Raw genomic sequence first — 19,871 nt, 5'->3', positions numbered from 1 at the left:
AGAAGGTGTCGGACTTCAATGTACACTTATCAGCCAGAACATTATGACCACCTACCTAATAACCAGTATGTCCATGGTGGTAGTTTGCCACTAAGTAGCTGGATTGGTGGAATTGAAGTAGTTTCATAGCCACAAAGGTGTAAAAGACTCAGTAGAATAATATGGGAGTACTGAATTTTTGTTAGCTTGGATAATTAATTGATCCCTTGCTAATCATAATGTGAGAATAAATACCGAATTAAAATGTAGCAGAAAGATACATTAAATTCATTTGTTGATTGATTGTAATTGGTACTTGAAGTTCACAACATCTGTGGAAAGTATGAGGATAAGTGTGTACGTGCTCAGTGGATGTGTGGAATGTGAAACAGGCTACAAAAGATTATTAAAAAGTAAAGTGCTTGTGAAAAAGTGAAGTGCATGTGAAGCTGCTGAAATATGATATGCTGTGTAAAAGGTTCAGGTGGCTTCATAGAAAGTATTTTCTTAGTTTTTTATTGTGTAATAAGCAAGCAGTGTAAAACGTAGGTATACGCATCTTTACAGAGACAAAAATGTGTGGATTGAAAATCTTAAGCAGTTGCCTAACAGAATTTGTCAACCTCATGAACAATGCTGGTATCTTCCGTTATGTCATATGTAGTATGTGCGACTGGGCAGAAATTACACTGGTATGTGTGGAATTGATGTATGCTCAGTCCAACAGTCATAAAAATAGAGAGAGAGAGTGTTTTTTGTTTCTTGTGACACCTGAACAGATTCAATTGAGTGATTTCATTGTTGTCTGTTGCACTCTATGGCCCTATACAGAACTCTTAGCATGACACATGAATTGTTTAATTTGCTGTGGTAGTGTTGAGTTGTACCCATGTTCACTGTCCACAAAACAGGCTGAGCTCCATTATATTCAATGTCTCGGATTTTTTACTTTTGGGCTCTTACTTTTCATCAGATGTCACTACCAGCAGTTCTGGCAAGGCAGTATAAATTCTTTGGAATGGTAGATGATAAATAACATCTAATAAAGGTGCACAGCTACACCCCTGATTTAGTATGCTAGGATTTGTGCTGTACATGTCGTCAGCATGTTAGCTGGAATGGCATTTACTGAAACTACAAGAAAAAACACAAGATGTGCAGAAGTATTGAATAATATCTTATCACAGGTATCTATCCTTTCTCCTCTCTTGTTTGATTCATATGGATCTAATATTCCTTCAACATAGTCCAGAAAGTTAGGCTATATAGATGATTGACCAAGGACTGTCTAACACAAAACCTTCGAAACAAGTGAAGAAATCCTACCTTCTGTTATAGACATCTTAATCCAATACTTCTGTAATGGAGATTACAACCTAACTCTAATAAAACAGAAGTTGCATGTTTCTGCCACCTGATAGATTGGCATCTTGAAGTCTATTTTGAGAGAGATGAACTTCACCATAATGTGCATCCAGAATAATTTGGGACCACATTAGGCAGGACACTTTCTTTTAAGGAACAATTGACATAAACATCTGCTAAGCTTGAAAGCAGAAATAACATCTTTAATAAGCCCTAGTTGGAGATCAGCAGGAAACACACTTTGAGTATCTGCACTCAGATTGGTTTATTCAACAGCAGAGTACTGTGCATCTATCTGGTATAATAGTCCATAAGTGAAAAAGATAACTGTACTACTTAACAAATCCTTGTGCATTGTTAGTGGGTTTATATGATACTGTTACCTGTCTTGAGTCGCATTCCACCTCCTGAGATCAGACAGAAGAGTGCTCTTCTATGTGAATTGTTGATAACCCCAGTCTTCTAGTATTGAATGATGTATTCCCTGTGGAGCAAGGGAAAAAAGAAGAAAAAAGAGACATCCCACTCTTAAAACAGTCAGGATTCTTGCTGAAAGTGAATTCAGCACCATCAGTGAATGGAAATGCTACTGGTGACAGAACTCTCATCCATAAGCCTGAAACTGCCCGGGAGGAGCTACCTGCATTTGAACAAGCTTGAGAAATTTAGAGTACCTTGAATCGCATCGTAACAGGCCATGGAAGAATAGATACTCGGAAGTGGGACAAACCTTCATCACCATCTTGTGACTGCAGACAGTTGTTCACGTGTATCGGCATGTCCCACAAATGCCTACAATTGTGCTGTTGACAATTTCCTTACAGTGACAAGTAGGGTGTTAAACTATACAAAAGATCTTGATATTTGCCTATAGCTATTGTCATTTGTTATGTATTCTGCTGGAGAGGATGTAATCTTTGTATATATGTAGCTAAACATTTGTTTCAGAAACTCTTAATGTATACAATGTGATGAATAAAAATCCACTATACAGGCCATGCGTACTCAGCTGTAGAGTTACAAAAAGCAAGCACCGAATTGTTCACAATTTCTGCTTGTGCTCCCTGAGTTTTCTTGCTGAACATATGTCTACAAGTTTTAGAAGAGTATTCATCTGATGGACGTAGTTCTTTTGTTTTTTTCATTGACTGTGACAAGCATGTTTTGTAAGAACAAGATTGGGAGACATCTGTTTTGGAATCATACACGAGTATAATGGTTCTGTTGTGAGACAACACTAAAACTGCTAAAGTTTCTAACTAATAACACAAATCACATTATTCATTATTTAAAATGTTGACATACTAAAACTGGTGCATGTGCATAAGTATTCCAAAATATGATTCAGTTGGGAATGAATAAAATGAATTTATGTGCAAAAAACCTGTCAGAAAAAAATTGCTGAAGTGCCAGATTACTGACTATTTTTGTGTAGCATTTCATTAATGGTTCTACTCTGAACATTCAAATCTTTTATAGGTTTTATTTATTTAGTTATATTATGATGCTCACTTCTTTTCCATAAGTTTAATAAACACAACAGATGCACCTAACAGAGGCTTCAGTCATCAATAATACAGTCTCATTCACTATTTATAACCATCTGCCAATGTTGGGCCAATTTTCTGATTTTGGAGCTGAAGAAATCACGTGGTTTTGAGGCGAAGAACTCGTTCAGCTATGTTTGGAGAGCATTATATATTTTCAACTCACATTTTCATCTGGAAAGGAAGCTCCTTAAAGGTTGTTTGATAATGAGCAGAAAATGTGAACATCTGAGGGCACAAGATCTGGTGAATAAGGTGGGTGTGGAATGACTTCCCAACCCAACCTTGGATAGTGTTTTTTTTTTTTTTTTTTTTTTCAGTCTAGCAGAATGTGAGCAGGTGTTATCAGGGAATAGCACCACTTCACGCAGTCTTCCTGGTTGTTGTTCTTGGATTATGTCGGCAAGATATCTCAGTTGTTGACAGTAAATGTCAGCAGTGATGGATATACCTTGGAGAAGCAACTCATAGTACAACACACTGTTGCTGTTCCACTAGATGCATAACATTATCTTTTGTGGATGTGTGTGTAGGTCTTTGCATGGGGAGTTGCTTCTCTGTTTGGGCTCAACCATTCCTTTCTGTTTCTTATGTTACCATAAAGGTGCCATTCCTCATCACCAATAATGGTATGGGATAGGAATGGTTGGTGTTGTCCACGAGCCAGTTGATGACTAGCAAGCAGAGATGTACATATGTTCACCTGCTGATTATGATTTTGGGGTTTGTGGTACCCATACACGTGGTTTTTGAACCTTTACCATTGCATGCCATGCAGATGTCGCTCGATAGTGGAATCGTAACAGCTCATTACATTTTCCGTTTCTCAAGTATGCTGAAATGGCACATGTGCATTAATGCATTTAAACAATCTTCCTCCAAAGGTCTTCCTGAATGTGGTGAGTCACCAATGGTGAAAAATTCCTTCTTAAAATCAGAGAACCATTTTGTTGCCATGCTCCGTCCAGTGGCATTATCATCATGCAAGGTGCAAATGTTTCTGGCCACCGCCATGGCTGTCACCCCTCTATTGAATTGAAACAGAGGAATGTGTCTGAAATGCTCAGATTTCTTCATTTGGCACTCTTTTGTACCATCACAGGTCTACTCACTATCTCCAAATGACAATATGTAAACTCAGATAGTAACAGTGAAATACAAATAGAAATGGCATCGGCAAATAAACCCCTCACAACCGAAATACCAACATGCAAAACAAAAATGCTATGAACTTAATGCACCAATTAATGTTGTCTATTTTAGCTTTTTGTATGGGGCACACAGCAAGAAAAATATTAACCATGAAGTTCATTTTCACGTTTTGAAATTGTATATCAGTGACAGTCATGTGGAAAAAAAAAGCCTTTTTGCTGTAAACTAACAATGTTCCCAAGTTTTAAAAAATCAGTCGTTTTTCCAATTTTAGGAATTTACATTAGTGTTAATTTTGTGTGTCTGCTTTTGTGTTTTATGCATTAATTTAATTACTATGCATTTATCAACAACAGTATATTTTCTTTATTTCTTCTTGGTACATGCTCCAATTTGACTTTGGTAAAGTAAAATGAATCTTTTTTGTTTTCTTTGAATTATATGTAATTGAGATCCATCAGGAGAGATTAATAAAATGTTAATAATGAATGCAAAATAATAAAAAATACTACAATCTATAGTTCACATTAGCAAAAACATGTTGGAGGGTAAAGTTGTTGACATGTAGCTGAGAAATAATTTGTATGTGTAGCTTCAGCTCGTGGCGCCAGTAAAGCTGTCACTGCTGCTTATGTGATAGACAGTGCTGCTCCAAGGATTGTGGGAATACCTGATCCCTTTTTTAAGGTGACTGCCCTGGCATTAATTTAATGTTCACACAGATACTGTATATCAATTTGGAGCTGTTTCAATTCATAATGAAAGAAGTTTTAACTTAAAATTTCATTGACTGACTTATGGTTTATGTATATGTCATTATTGTCCTTGTTTAAACATTGGTTTATTTACAACTATTAGATATTCATCAAAATTTTGATTTTTTGCAGGCTCTGTCCTGTCTTGTTCAGATAGCATCTGTTCGGAGATCTCTCTTTAGTAATACAGAGAGAGGAAAATTTTTAACCCATCTTGTGAATGGTGTGAAGCACATACTCCAGAATCCTCAGGTATGTAAGGTGTGTCTTGCTGAAATAATGCATATAAGATGATAAATGAAGAATGTAACATTCTTCAGGGAAAAAAAGAATGCCAGCCTGCTATCACCCAATTCAGCATCTTCATGTATTCAAGCTAAGAACAAATGGTGAAGACATTTTAAAATAGCAGAACTTGTGAGTTGGATACCATATGATGAGCAAAGAACAATAGGGCAGTACAGAAATTTACCTGTAGTTCACATATTCTTCTGCCATGTCCTCAACTTAACCAAGTTATGGCACTTCGTATTTACTAATAGTTATGTATGTTTCAGATCAGTTTTAATTCTATGTTTTTCTCCATATCACACTTGGTTTTCTCCCACCTTCCTGTTTCTCTCTCATTATACTACACCTTATGTTTCTTGTCACTTGTTTATGACAACAGTGTTTGTTGTTTTTTGCCATGTCCCAAGTAATACCTTGAAAGTTCCTTATCCTTCCGTTATTCTTAAAAAATCAAGATGGCATCAGTATTCCCTTTATATCCAGGTAAGTTCGGTTAAAGTTTATTATTATAAACATCCTGAAAAGCTTTAGCATGCAACTTTCCATATGTTTCTGGATGTAAGTAATACTCATTGATAATTAGCAGATCTCAATTTTGGTAGGTAGCACAATAGAGCAAGTAACTCAATGTTATGTATAATAAAAAAAAAAAAAAAAAAAAAAAAAAAAAAAAAAAAAAAAAAACACTAGAAATATTTAGTTTATGGCAGTTCCACTGTTTTTCCTATGCAAAGGCCTCTGGTTGTTATGAAACACAGTTTATCATTGTAGTTAGAAACTTACTGAATTAGCCAATCAGTTAACCAACTTGCCAACAAGTTCAATGCTTCAAATGAAATTTCTAGTTTCTGAACTGCTGAGCTTCCAGTGCTACCTACATTAAGATATACCAATTCTGTTTATCTAGTAAATAGATTTATTGGAACAAAGTGAAATAAATTTAAAATTTACATTCATTTGTTATTGACTTTGCTAAGATCTTCCCCATTAATGTTCAAAACATCAGTATGAAAATTCTTCGTAAAAAATAAAATCGGTTCGGATCTTCTCTACAATACCTCAGGCATGTCTCACTCCATCTGGATGTTAAAAATACATGCTTTCAGTGCTCTGAGATTCTACACATTGTTTTATATATGTTTAAACTTCAGTTAAATTTCACCCAAACTGATTCTGTTTGAGCCATACCCTCCCCACTGTGTTGTTTTATACATATTGAGTTACATGATATGGTTTTTGTTATAAAACGCATCATTTTATGTGATATAAAATTTTTAAGATCTTGAATACCTCCACCATCAGCTGATCTTTTTCTTTTCATCATGTCATGTGTGGCTTTCTTTGCATTATTAGATGCCTGTTTTTTTGTAATATTCTAAACAATTTTCATTTGCTCACATAGAATCTTCCTTTATAGTGTTTCATAATTTTGTGTGTTCATAGCGCCCTGCACCTGTATGATATTGATGACATTATTTTTATATAGATAGATAAGGCTGATTCTTTTATTGTTTATTTTATTTTGGCCAGGCAGGTATTGAGCTACATTTCCATCTTAAGCAGTTGTAAATTAACTGTTGTTCATTTACAGAATTTCTATTGGTTTGTTAGAATTTTTACTTTTATTTTGTTTTTAGCATGTTCTCGAATGAAAGGGGTTATTTTTAAATAGTTCATGTACTTTTCATCATTGTGGTTCCTTTATTTGTTGACTAAATGTTTTACGCTTTATTTTCTCTTTTACTTTGCTTTTTCTTAAATCATATTTGATATTTCATGGCTGATACATAATGAGCATCAACACTTTTAATGTAATACTTTGACTCCTTCAAAATAAATTGTAAAAGCATATATTTGTAGAATTAGTTTGTAATCTAGTCATTTATACTATTTTACCTTGTGATTTTCTTTGTGAAATCATTTCACATTAGTAATTCTCATTCTAAAAACTTTAATGCCTCATTTTTCACGTTTGTTTCTTTTGTCTGTGATACTCATATTTTCTATAAGTCTCAAATCTCTCAAGCTATATTTTACTTTTGCTATTTGGATAGTAAGATAACTGGTGTCCAGAGTAGAAAGGGTATAAAATTTAGACCGGCAATGACAAGAAAAGCCTTTTTGAAGAAGAGAAATTTGTTAACATTGAATATAAATTTAAGTGCTAGGAAGTCTTTTAGGAAAGTATTTGTCTGGAGTATACCCTTATATGGAAGTGAAAGGTGGATGACAAGCAGTTCAGACAAGAAGAAAACAGAAGCTTTTGAAATGTTGTGTTGCAGAAGAATGCTGAAGATTATGTGTGTGGATCATATAACTATTGAGGAGTTACTGAATTGAATTGGGAAGAAGTTAAATTCGCTTTATAAATTGACTAAAATAAGGGCCTGTTTGAATTGGATACATTCTGACACATCAAGGAATCATCAATTTGGATGGACAAGTAGCAGATTGGGGAGGGAAACCAAGAGATGCACTTAGTAAGTAGGTCCGTATCGATGCAGGTTGCAGTAGTTATCCTGCAAGTATGTACTTCATTCCAGATATTTCTGATATCTTTGGCAGGACACATTTACTGCAGATAAGTCTGAAATGTAGTCTTCTGATACTCTCATTTATTTATGTTGTCAATTGTAACCTCTTCAGCAATTTCTTGTGAAAAATCTGTTAAAGAACAATATTAAATAGTTGTATTTATCTTGAGTAAATACAAGGCCAGGGTAAAAGGAATGAGATCCATTATTTTTCTCTGAAATGGCTTTATTAACAGCAGTACATCAGGGTTTCCACAGGGTCTTGAAATCAGGGAATTTCAAACCTGTCAGGTAAACCATGGAAATATCAGAGAGGAAAAAAAAACCCTGAAGAATCTCATTTTTGTCTCAGTAGCTGAAATGATTTGTTTACAGAGGTGTTGTGCATCGTTCACCAATTCTTGTAGCTACCCTAAAAGCTGCTGACAAGAGGTAGGGAGGCATGGGGAGTGGTTCGTTTGGATCTGATTCCCAGAGACTGAAGATGCAACAATCGTAGACAACAGTCATGTGTATGAGTTCTGTCTCGGTAATTGTTTGAATGTTTGTGTGCTCTCGTTTTCTGACAAAAGCTTTGGCTGGAAATTTAATTGCAAGTGTGATTGTCATTTCATTGTGTCTGTCTGCAACTCAGCAATCATCTTTACGGTGAGTTGCTACCTGTCCCCATTATTATTGATTCTCAGAGTATTTAAACAAGTTATCTGTTGCATGGATTGATCACTATAGTCTCATTTCATCAAAAGCTGTCTGTGGCTCGTGAATAGCTGGCCACTTGGGTGGATTTCCATGATGGGCCAAAACTGGAGACCGCTTCTGCAGGTATTTTTAATGGATTGGGCTTGTTGATCTGAAACCATTCATTCCCATTACTGTGCAGGCCCTGCCCATCAGATTTAGTCTCACCGATCTGCCCATAGGCTGGGTCTGTTTATGTGTGGCGTAATGCAGTAGATTTTTATGGTTTATCCATGGACCCAGGACTTCGGTGCTCCTCAGCAGGCCAGAGACCATGGGTGATAGATTGCAGGAATTACGACTGTCTCACCTCAAGCACATTGTAAGGTGTGGCATTTTGTTTGTTCTAGTACATTCTGGCACTTTAAATAGTTTACATGTTAGAATGTATGGACGATAAGAAGAAGAAAATTGTCAGTTGCTGGCTGTTTGTATGCTATGTACTCATATATCACACAACACATAATAGGTGTTACACAGTGGGTAATAACCGACAATAATGAGCGTGGTAGAACGAACAACATAGTGGGTAATAACGGACAACGATAAGCGCAATAGAACCAAAACAATTCTTCTCCACCTTATATACTTCTTTGAAGAGGCTCACTTTTTTCTGAGGTTATTTCTGAAATTGGGGAACGTATTTTAAATCTGTCTTGTGGCTCCAAGGAAATGCATATTTTTGTCACCAGATGTGTTTCGTTTTATTTATATAAGATAACAACAATGGTTGTAATGAAACACACATCCATTTGGCTTGCTTTCTCCATGTAAAAACAGTTGATTACAAAAGATATTGATATTAGTACTTCAGATTTTTGTTCACATCAGGAAACATAATCTTTTTTTAAGATATTTCCTCGTTTGCACTATTGTTTCTTGTACCGTAGCTGCAAAGACAGTGTCAAATGTCTGGAGGGCATCGTATAATATCTGTTGATGTCCTGTCTTGACCGCCCTTTGGCATGGATAATGTCATCTCTGATGTTGTACTGGATCCCTCGCACTGATTCTTTCCCTTTGGCAGAGAGATCATAATCGCAGGGAGTCATTTTGGGTGAGTACGGAAGATGTTTCAGGCTCTCCCACTACCAGCGGTGCAAGAGGTCCTGGACAGCAGCAGCGGTTTGGCATCATGCATTGTCCTGCAGAATGATGGGTTCCTGTTCCATGAAATTCCGTTGCTCTCATCTGAGCACTGGACAGAGGTGGTGTTGCAAGAACCTACAGACGTAGGCAGCATCTACCATCACCGTTGGTGGTACAGCGTGATGTGGTATTGCCCTGTCTTTGTCATACACCACAATGAACATCACCTTCATAGCTTATGGTGTACTGCGCACTTCCTGTGGACAAGGAGAACCAGGATGCCTCCGTTTGTTGGATTGGCCTTTCAAGTTTGGTATATGCAAGCATACCCAAGTTTCATCGATAGTGACGATGTGTCAGTCATTCAGTTCCCTTTGGTACTGGCCCAACAAATCACATATGATGGCATAGTGATGCCATTGTTGCACCTGTGAGATTTCATCGGGTATTCAACATGCTGCAGTTTTGCGTTACCCCAGAAAGTCATGCAGAATGTGGAGCGCAGCTGTGTGGGATACTCAGACTTATGCTGCTAATTCACGCACAATCCAGTGGTGATCAACATCCAACAAGGGAGCATGGAGTAGAACTGTATTGTCCTCCATGTGAGTTCATCCTGTACGGGAGTGATCCTTCACAGCATCTCTGCTTAATCAGAATGCTTTAACTTATCGTGTGACTATGCTGTATGACAACTCTGCATCATCATATGCTTCACACAGTCCCTGGAAACATTCTTGGGTACTCCAGCTTCATGCTATTTCAATTTTGAGCCCTGCATGTTCCTCTATCTTTGTAAACATGTCCAATATTGTTGTGATATTCAGTGGCCTACACACTGCTGTAGATTGACAGAGTACTGTCCCCACTTGCTTTACAATCTCTTCTCACAGTTCTTTGATGGGTCAACACAGGTGGCAGCTTAGCGACTCGTTGGTTTGACATTACAGCAGTGTTGACACTACTTGTATAAGATGTCAGGGTGGCACTAGCCAGCTAGTTTACATATTTATGATTAAAAAAACTTGTCAGGACAAATTTTTCTGTGACTATTACTTGTAGTAAATAAGCTAGATTGTGATTTGATATTGTTACAGTTCAGCATTGCCTGTGCAGCTTCAGTGATTCACTTACTTCCATTATACTTGCGGGTTGTTGAATTACAGATAGATGCTCCACTGGCATGATAAATGGGATAACTAGATATGTCAGACAATTTGCTAGCCCTTGTTGTGACAGTCATAGGAAGGAAAGGCAGGACATGCAATATCAATTCAGTTCATGACAACCATACTTTGGGCACCCATGACAGGGGTGCTGGAGTTAGTTGCCATGGGGAATTGTGTATTAATGAGAGGAGACATCATTGACTACTGTGTATTTAACAGCAAATAGACTGGCTACATTGTAGGAATTACTAATTTGATCATGCACAATGATATCCCATGAGCAGTCATACCATCCTGAAACACCCGTGTCACAGTAGGATGTGGAAACCACTGCCCCCAGACACATTGGTGTCCAAAATTAAAGCAATAAATGGAAATTTTTCAAGATAGCATTTATTTTGCCACAAAACAGTATAAACAGGTGATAGTAAAGTAGGAACAATGTAAAGAATACAGAATGTAAACAACTGTAACATCCATAATGCTAGACAAAAAATTTTCATTTTTTTTCCAACTTAACAGACTGCTTTCTGACAACTTGTTAGTGTGTTCAGTATGGGGTGTGACCACCACTGGCAGCTATACAGGCCCATCAATGATGCATGCTGCGAATGATGTCTTCAATCTCACATTGTGGCAGTAATCCCCATTCTTCCTGCTGAGGTGCTCGCAAGTCTTGGAGAGTGGCTGGTGAATGCTGATGTGATGCAACCCATGTCCCTAGTGCATCCCAGGCATGCTCTGTGGGATTCAAAGTGGGAGAGCAAGCAGACCACACCATTCGTGCAGTACCTTCTGTTTCCAAGAAAACGTCAAGCACCTGTGCTGTATCAGGTTGAGTATTATCGTCCATTCATCCATCAGTATGAAGTATGGGCCCACAGCAACTCACAACAACTGCACATAAGGTCCCAAGATCTTGTCACAATACCTGACACCAGTCAACCTTGCCGATTCATCTGTACAGTTCCATGAAGAGGTGTTTGTGTGGTCAACATGATCCCTGCCCACACAATTAGGGATCGTCCTCAATATCACTCTCTTCCCATAACGTTCGGGTCCTAAAATCATGTTCCAAATTCCCCCACATGTGAATCCATCGAGACTTACTCTCCAAACCAATTTGGGACTCATCTGTGAGAACAACATTAGTCCACTGTTCGGCCATCCATGTGGCATGTTGACAACTCCACTCTAGACGTGTCAGAGGTACACACATACAGCTGGTCTCTGCAGAAGCCATGTGCACACCATATGCCTCGATACAACACATCCAGTGGATGGCGCTACATCAGATGCCAGTTGCTATGCAGTTCTAAGATGGTACCATCATGCCCTTGCAGCCAAATAATGGTCCTCTCTTTCTGATGTCACATGTGGTCAGCCCTGACCTGGTCTTCAGGATACAGTTTCTGTCTTCATAAACTGTCGCCCCATCAGAGAAACAACAGAATGATTCACATTAAGCCATCGGACCACATCAGGTAGTGACTGTCTCGCTTCCATTCTTCCTATGGCCCTCCACTGCAGAGAGTCTGGTAGGCAACTTCTCTGTGCCATACTCCACCATCTGTGGTGGTGAACACAGCAACTATGGATGAGGGACTACCCAGAAAACACTATGGCATTTGATGGATGCCCAGACATCATTGTTGGCATGGTTGTCTGTTGACCAGAATGCCAACTGCGATGCGGAACGCGATTGTATGGGTATCTTTCGACAGTTTGTATGATTATATTGGTACTTAGACACAGGACTGGAGAATAGCAGAGCAGTTTGTTACTTTACTTTTGGGCACCAATGTATGTATCTTTGCCACTGCACATCACATAAAACTATAATTATCAGTCCTATGATCCCTACAATTATGCGCAAGGAAGTCTGGATAAAGTGCGTGTGAGGCAATGATTTGTGGTTCACATACACAAAAACCAGACGATATGTCCTTCTTGACACCATGGCACTTTTTGAGGAGGAGCCAGAGATAATATTATGTATTGGATGTTCACACAGAAATAACAGGACTCCTCCCAAGCCTTCCTTCGTCTCTTACTGTCAAGCAATACTGCTATCAACTGTTCAATCAAGCATGTACCTGTAATTATTCACCTACAGAACCACAGGGTCATTTTGTACATTTAGGAAGATAATGCACATTTGCACTCTTTAAAATTGTGTAAGAATAGTCTGAGGCCTCTTGGTCAGCCCCCACCCCCTTTTTTGTTGAAAGAAATAAATTTATTTAAGGGAACACACCTAACATCAACTGCTCTTGCTGAAATGTGAAATGGGCAGTAGCCCTATGACTTCCCATGAGTCTGTGACCTAGAAATCAGCTTCCTCTCGTACTTGCAGATGTAATTAATCTGGGCCTATCACTTGACTACTGTGGTTATGGTGAATCTGTTAATAGAAATCAGGGACAGGGAGGTAGATTACAAAGACAGTCTCAAAGAAACAATATTGAACAAAATCCTCAGATGCAGGTACTGCAGTCTCAATTAATTAATGTGATGGTACTGAAATAAGTGAGACAGAGTACTTAAAACTTTTCAACATGTACAAATGATTCGATGTGAAGTTGCTGCTCAGCCATTAAGAGAAAGTCACATGTAATACAATCTGACAATATAATCAAAATTATAGTTGCTATTCACCATCTAATGGAAGTGATGAGTCACAAGTAGGTACTTGAGATGCCGAGTCACTGATAGGCACAACAAAAATCAGAAAATTATCTTTTGGCCAATGAGACCTTATTCGTAGATAAAATACATGCACACACACACACACACACACACACACACACACACACACACACACACACAGAGTGCACACGCCAGCACAACTCACACACATGACCACAGTCTCTGGCTGCTGAGGCCAAAGTCAATTTTCCGACATTTTGTGCCTATCTGTGACTCAGTATCTCCTCTATTTGCTGAGTAGCAACTACCCATTTCATAATATCGTTCAATGTTTAAGTTGTGACCTTTTAAAGTTTTGTATATTATATATGCATTGAGTGTGTTTTTGTACATTCAGTGTGTCTTATTATCCACAATAATACAATTTTTAGCTGAAACTGGCCTAGAGAAGTTCATTAAATGCAAGTTTTATTAATATTTTCAGCCTTGACAGAAAATGAAATATTTGAAAATCTGTATTGTACGTTAAGTGTGTAGTAGATATATGTTGTATAGTACTTGAGTGGGATGCGCAGCGCCTTTTTTTTTCATTATATTCATGGGTTCTTCATAAGAAACATGATAGCATGAATAGTTTTTGTGATTCTTTTTAAGTTTCAGTTTCATCATTGTGAACTTGTTTGGTTTTCTGGTAGGGTGAAGTAATACAGTTTTTGCTTGAAATGGTATACTTTATTGTCACATATTTGCAATATCCTCTGCCGTACCACAGAACCATGCAACTCCCTGTTGAAGTGTTGTAATGTGTTACTTCTTTCGAATTCAGTATGGACTTTAGACAGCTTACAAGTACAGTAGTACAGTTATATACGGTGATTTGGTGAAAGCATGAGAGACTTCTTATAGGTGCCATAATTACCTTATTTAACAAAAAGCCATTTAAGCATGGGATTACATATCAATAAAAAGTTTATGTACCAAATAATAGAAGACCTAAACACAGGTAAAAAGTGACAAGAGTTAGCTTTTGGCGAAAGGAAAGAGTATTCCCTATTGATCCTATCATAGCACTGCAAGACTATCATCTCCAGAAGAAAAAATACAGTGGGGAATTTAGCATTATTCCTGTCTCAGGGTGCAGAATTTGGAATGTATTGGGGGAAGCTATGAGAAGTTGATATTCTGATTCCACCCTAAGGCAGATTTGGATTGGGTGTTAGTAGAGAACTGTCTGTGAAATGAAGACATACTCTTAAAGTTCCAGCCCAGCACATAGTTTTATCACACATAATAAATCTTTTCTTTATATTGCATCTGCAAAAACACGAAGATAGAAAACAGCTATCATCTGCTAGTCGTGGGCAATCTGCATCTAAAGTACAGATATAAATATAAATGTCTTCTATGCACTTTAAAAACATTTTGTTAATTATGCTCTATTGACTGTTAATTGACATTGATTGTTTCAGTAATGTGAAAATGTTTTATAAATACTGCTGCCAGTATCAAAATTTGACTGCTTAAATTATTTAATTATCAACACGTTTTAAAGTTAGTCGTCTATTTCTGTGACTCTTTTGAACTTGTTAGCCTTTGTTCATAAACATCTAAAGGTAAGTTGAAACATAATATTACAGACAAATCAATTTGTTTGTGACTGGCAGCAGTATCTGTAAAAATGTTTCGTATTGTTAATGGTGGATGATACAAAAATGCTTTTCTCTTTCTAAAGGGATTGAGTGATCCAAGCAATTATCATGAATTCTGCCGTCTGCTGGCACGACTGAAATCTAATTACCAGCTTGGTGAATTAGTCATGGTAGACAATTATCAAGAAGCTATTCAGCTCATAGCAAAATTTACTGTTCAGAGCTTGCAGGTAAGACTGTATGACAAGTGTATCATAAATAATATATTAATAAATATTGCCTGTTCAGTAATGAGGTTCACTATTTTAACTATTCAGGTCATGGAAATTCCACATTTCACATGTGTGTTCTATTCTCAGAAGAAATACTTCACTCACCTCTTTTTTTAACCTCTACAGTTAGTTTTGAACTGTGGCCTCTTCAACAGTTACATGCAAATTATCATGATCTGGTGTTGGAGCTTACTATTCTCTGCAGATCATTTTCTGCAGTTCCTCCACAACGCCATCTGGTTCTTGGTCAACCCCATCTTCTTTGACTCCCTAGATTGCCATTTAATGTTGTTCTTCAGTTCCATATCATTCATCCGTGCCACAGGCCCCTCCCATGTCAATCTGGCTGATTTCACTATTCCTCTAATAGATTTACAGCTCATGATTGTACTACCTCTCCATGTTACTCTTTCTCATGTTGGGCCAATAATTCATCAGAGTATCTGTCTCTGAAAGGGATCTAGCATTGGAATATCTTTTGTTGTCAGTGGCCAATTTTCTGAGATATATGTAAACACAGGTGGTACAGGTGTTTAAAAAATGGTTAGTTTAATGATACGAGTTAAAGTCCTAAAGAATATAGTTTTTTACTGCAAAATAGGCTCTGTTGGCTGCTGTTAATCTCACTTAAATTTCATAAGAGGTGCCATTTGAGTGAATGACTGTTGATCCCAGATATTTAAACTACTTATCTCTCTAAAAAGTGTAAGTGCTCAGTGTTAATGAGGATTGCTTCTTCTCCTTGTGTGCTTTCCCAGCAGCCATCTATTTTTTTCTGTTTGTTGATATTCATTCTCATATTCTTGCTGGCCTGATCAAGTGTAATGAATGACTCCTTCATTGCCAAGTTCTTGCACCTATATCCATGCCATCAGCATAAATGAGTATCTTCACTGGTTTATAAAATGTAGACACAGCTGTGCATCTCTGTGCTTTACACTGTCTTGTGTATCTATTTGATCAGACACCATTGCTCATGTTTTTATACTACTCTCTATCTCATTCATTCATTCATTCATTCATTGTCATTCTCACAAGCTCTAATAATGCTCAATCCTCTCTGTAGTTTTTTTTGTCAACATATACTAAGGCTGCTGAGTAGAAAACATACCAAGATAGTTTTATCAACAAGTGTTGGTGAAACATACAATCTTTATGATTTTAACATTGCTTCTTTTTAGGTAGTTTTCAGTCTTTTGTTATTTGTTATCTGTATTTTATTTCATAATGTTACAAAACATAATTTTTGCCTTGTGTGTGTGTGTGTGTGTGTGTGTGTGTGTGTGTGTGTGTGTGTGTGTGCGCGCGTGTGTATGTATTTCTGTCATATTTAATTGATTATTTTAGGTTACTACTTTGATAAAGGTTTTCACAATATTTTTCTGTTTTCTGCTTACTTTTCAGATGTGGCAATTTGCTCCAAATAGTGTCCACTATCTTCTAAGCTTGTGGCAGCGAATGGTTGCTTCTGTACCATATGTGAAGGCTACAGAACCCCATATGCTAGAAACGTACACACCGGAAGTAACAAATGCATACATTACATCCAGACTTGAATCAGTTGCTGTTGTTGTAAGGTAACAACTGTTAGTTATTAATAATGAAATAAACACTAATGGGTTGGAGGGAATGTGTTTTTATCAGCTACTGAAATGACATATCTGGTGAAATGAAAAATGTATGAATGAAGTTGAATTCCTATCATATTAAATTTTAAAAAGATTCTTTTGTGAGGGTAAAGGGAAAGGTAAGACACAGGTTAAAGAAAAGGAAAGTTAGGTTGTTGAAATGAAAAGAAAAAAATTCAGTCAAAATCCTTGTCCAGGAAACGTGGGTGTTTAAGAATAATAAAGAACTAAGAGCCAAGTGTGAAATGTCAGATGACTGTTAATAATGAGCTTTGAAATATCGATTTTTGTTGCAGTTGTTTAAGAGTTATGGTTATTTCCTGTGTCTAGTACATCCCTCATCTATTTCAATTTAGTTAAAAAGTGCACAGTTTGAATGCTGCTTCTTGATGCTATGTGGTCCAAATTCCTGCAGCCTGTCCTTTGAAATAACCAATAGTCTCCCTCACTGACAGTAGACATCACAGGTTTCTGGTGCAATGGCAACATGAGATAATGACTGAAAGAGGGAAATCATTTGTACAAATCTAGTGCCTTCCTCATGTTTGCTCAACATTTTGACAAGTTTTTGCAGGTTCAGGGGGCAGGAATAAGAATCCCAGTCAGAAAATGCCCTTTTTTGGTATACAAGGGGCATCTGGAAATGACTAAAATCACATTGTTTTTCAAGTACCAATCAAACTACAGTGACTTCTCTCATAGGACAATGAACTGATCCTAGTACTGTTAACATTGTGGATAGTGAAAGGACAGCACGTGTCTTTTGTGAAGTAGAGAAAGCTATGGAAGGGGACTTTTATGGAAAGAGATGGATCACATGCTTTTTGTGAAAGGAAGGAGTTGAGACAACAGATTTTATAAATGTTTAACTGCTGTGTATGGCCAAGAAGCTCCTGTTTATGGGGCAGATCATTGGCAGCAGCAACAGCAGCAGTGGAATAATGAGCAAATTTGGAATCACTACAGTTTATTGTTATGCCACTTTCACCAGATCTCACTCTCTCTCATTGCTTTATTTGAGTACATGAATGCCGCACTGTAGGGTAACAGATTCAGCAAGAATGAAGAACTGCAGGCAGCTGAGCGTGAGCACGTGTATAGTACCCACAAACATTGGTTCTGTGACATTGTAATGAAGTTGCAAGGAAGGCTGCAGTGATGTATTGACATTGGTGGAGATTATATTGACAGATGCCAGGTGCATTGATTCATGTTCATTAATAAATCATGTCCAAAACAACTGTTTTAAATCATTTCCAAAAACCATTTGTATATGTTGCCCACACCACCTAGAATAGCTATTTGCTATTTATCATAAAAATTATTCTGTTAGCTTTGTAATTACAATGAATTGTCAGGATATTGCTGACGTATTTCGGATCAAGCCTGTTTCATCTGTCTGAGAGCAAATTCCGTGCCAGCTGTAGTTTTTTTCACTAGCCATCTTTGGGGCTGGAAAACACTGAATTAGATAGGTTGGGAAAGAGACTCTATTACATTTCCACTTCTCGAGCAGATCACCACCACCACCACAATCTTTTCAGATTAAATAGATATCTACCTCATTAGTAGACTCGAGTATGACGTGGCCTGCAATGTAGTCACTGTGGAGATGGAGATGACATTTTATTCATTTGTCAGGGTGGCTGGTGTCCTCAACAGCCTTAAATAAATATTTACAGATATCAGAATAACAGAGTAGGATATATTACTGTCACATTATCATTTTGTTCTAGCTTATATGGGTCTTAAAGTTCATGACAACTTCAAACACGTATCATTGAAGTCTCATCTGTATCAGAAATGGACATCATTTTTAATAATTGGAAGGGCACCCAAAGAAATGTTACTGTTCTGTGCAACATAAAAGAAAACTAGGTGTACAGTTACTTAAAAATACTACTGTATTGTGAGACCTTTGCTTTACAATCAGTTCTCAGCATATGCACCCATAACAAAATAGACTGACTATGATGATAATTCTCATCATGGAACATTTTTATTGTATCTTCGAATGGCTCTAAAAGTGTCAGGAGTTCTTTTGCATCATCATTGTCACAGCTGGTAACTTTTCAGGCACACCTTTTGCTGCAAGCATTTCCAAGATTTTTTTGTGCTGTGTACTATGAACTGTAGTGTTCTAAACAAGCCGTTCCACCAAGTCTCCATTTCTTGCTTCAGGCTGGTCTGTATTGATCTCTGTGAAGTGGACAGAGTTGTCGGCAGCATTAATCATGGACTTCACCAAGGCAACCTCATTTTTGAAGTAATCATTGTGAAAAAAAAGTATGTCAGGACTGTGTTCAAAACATGTGCAATGCATGTATAATGCTGAAAGAACTAAAATATCTTGCATATATTAGTACCTCAGGTAATAACAAATACAATGTTACTAAGATGCTGGAGATTTGCTCTTAAGTTAAATGTTTCCTCAGTGTAGTTTTTAATAAATTCCCCAGGTTTTTTATGCTCGGAAATGTGAGTTGTTGCTATATTTTGTAGTGTCTAAACTTGATAAACAACATGTGCAGTAATAAATACATAAAGTCTTTCTCGACATGTATCGTTTCATATATTCATTATACTTACACATGCATTGTAGCCTGCGATCTGTGCAATGCTGGACATCATACGCTACCTTGTTTAATCGGCTTCTTTTCAGTGTGTCATGCTAGCATATGATAATACAGTCATTTTGGAGGTGGAGAGCAACTGCACTCTACTTTCTTCGCACTCGTTTCAGCATCCCATGCTCAAATGACCCGACCATCTTCTCTAGTATCCCAATTACTGCTCAGTCACTTGTGGTAGGATCAAGGCCACTTCTGAACTGGCATTTACAAACTCCTGACAAAGAGTGAAATCTTTACCTGATATTGATGTAAATGGACGAAGATATCTGGCGCACGTTCCTATGCACTTTTTAGCTATATAGATTTCTCTGAAATTGGTGATGCTTCAGAACTTACACTTTATCATGTTCTGCAGATATGTGCAATCAACGTTTGGTGATGGAGGCTCCGTAAGACAGGAGAGCAGAGTGCCTGCCACAGT

General features: G+C 37.4%; 1 protein-coding gene across 5 annotated transcripts in view; it reads left to right on the top strand.

The window, feature by feature from the left end:
- Positions 1 to 19,871, top strand: part of LOC126347079 (exportin-7) — a 214,861-nt gene that overhangs the window by 70,640 nt on the left and 124,350 nt on the right. For all 5 annotated transcript variants that reach the window (XM_050002240.1, XM_050002241.1, XM_050002243.1 and 2 more), the window contains exons 6-8: positions 4,931 to 5,050; positions 15,001 to 15,147; positions 16,594 to 16,766. In XM_050002240.1, the coding sequence (XP_049858197.1) occupies positions 4,931 to 5,050; positions 15,001 to 15,147; positions 16,594 to 16,766 (440 nt within the window). The remainder of the gene's footprint in view (positions 1 to 4,930; positions 5,051 to 15,000; positions 15,148 to 16,593; positions 16,767 to 19,871) is intronic.

Source organism: Schistocerca gregaria, chromosome 1, assembly GCF_023897955.1.
Source record: "Schistocerca gregaria isolate iqSchGreg1 chromosome 1, iqSchGreg1.2, whole genome shotgun sequence".
Classification (NCBI taxonomy): domain Eukaryota; kingdom Metazoa; phylum Arthropoda; class Insecta; order Orthoptera; family Acrididae; genus Schistocerca; species Schistocerca gregaria.
Note: the sequence above shows the minus strand (reverse complement) of the source record. Positions and strands in the feature narration are given on the sequence as shown.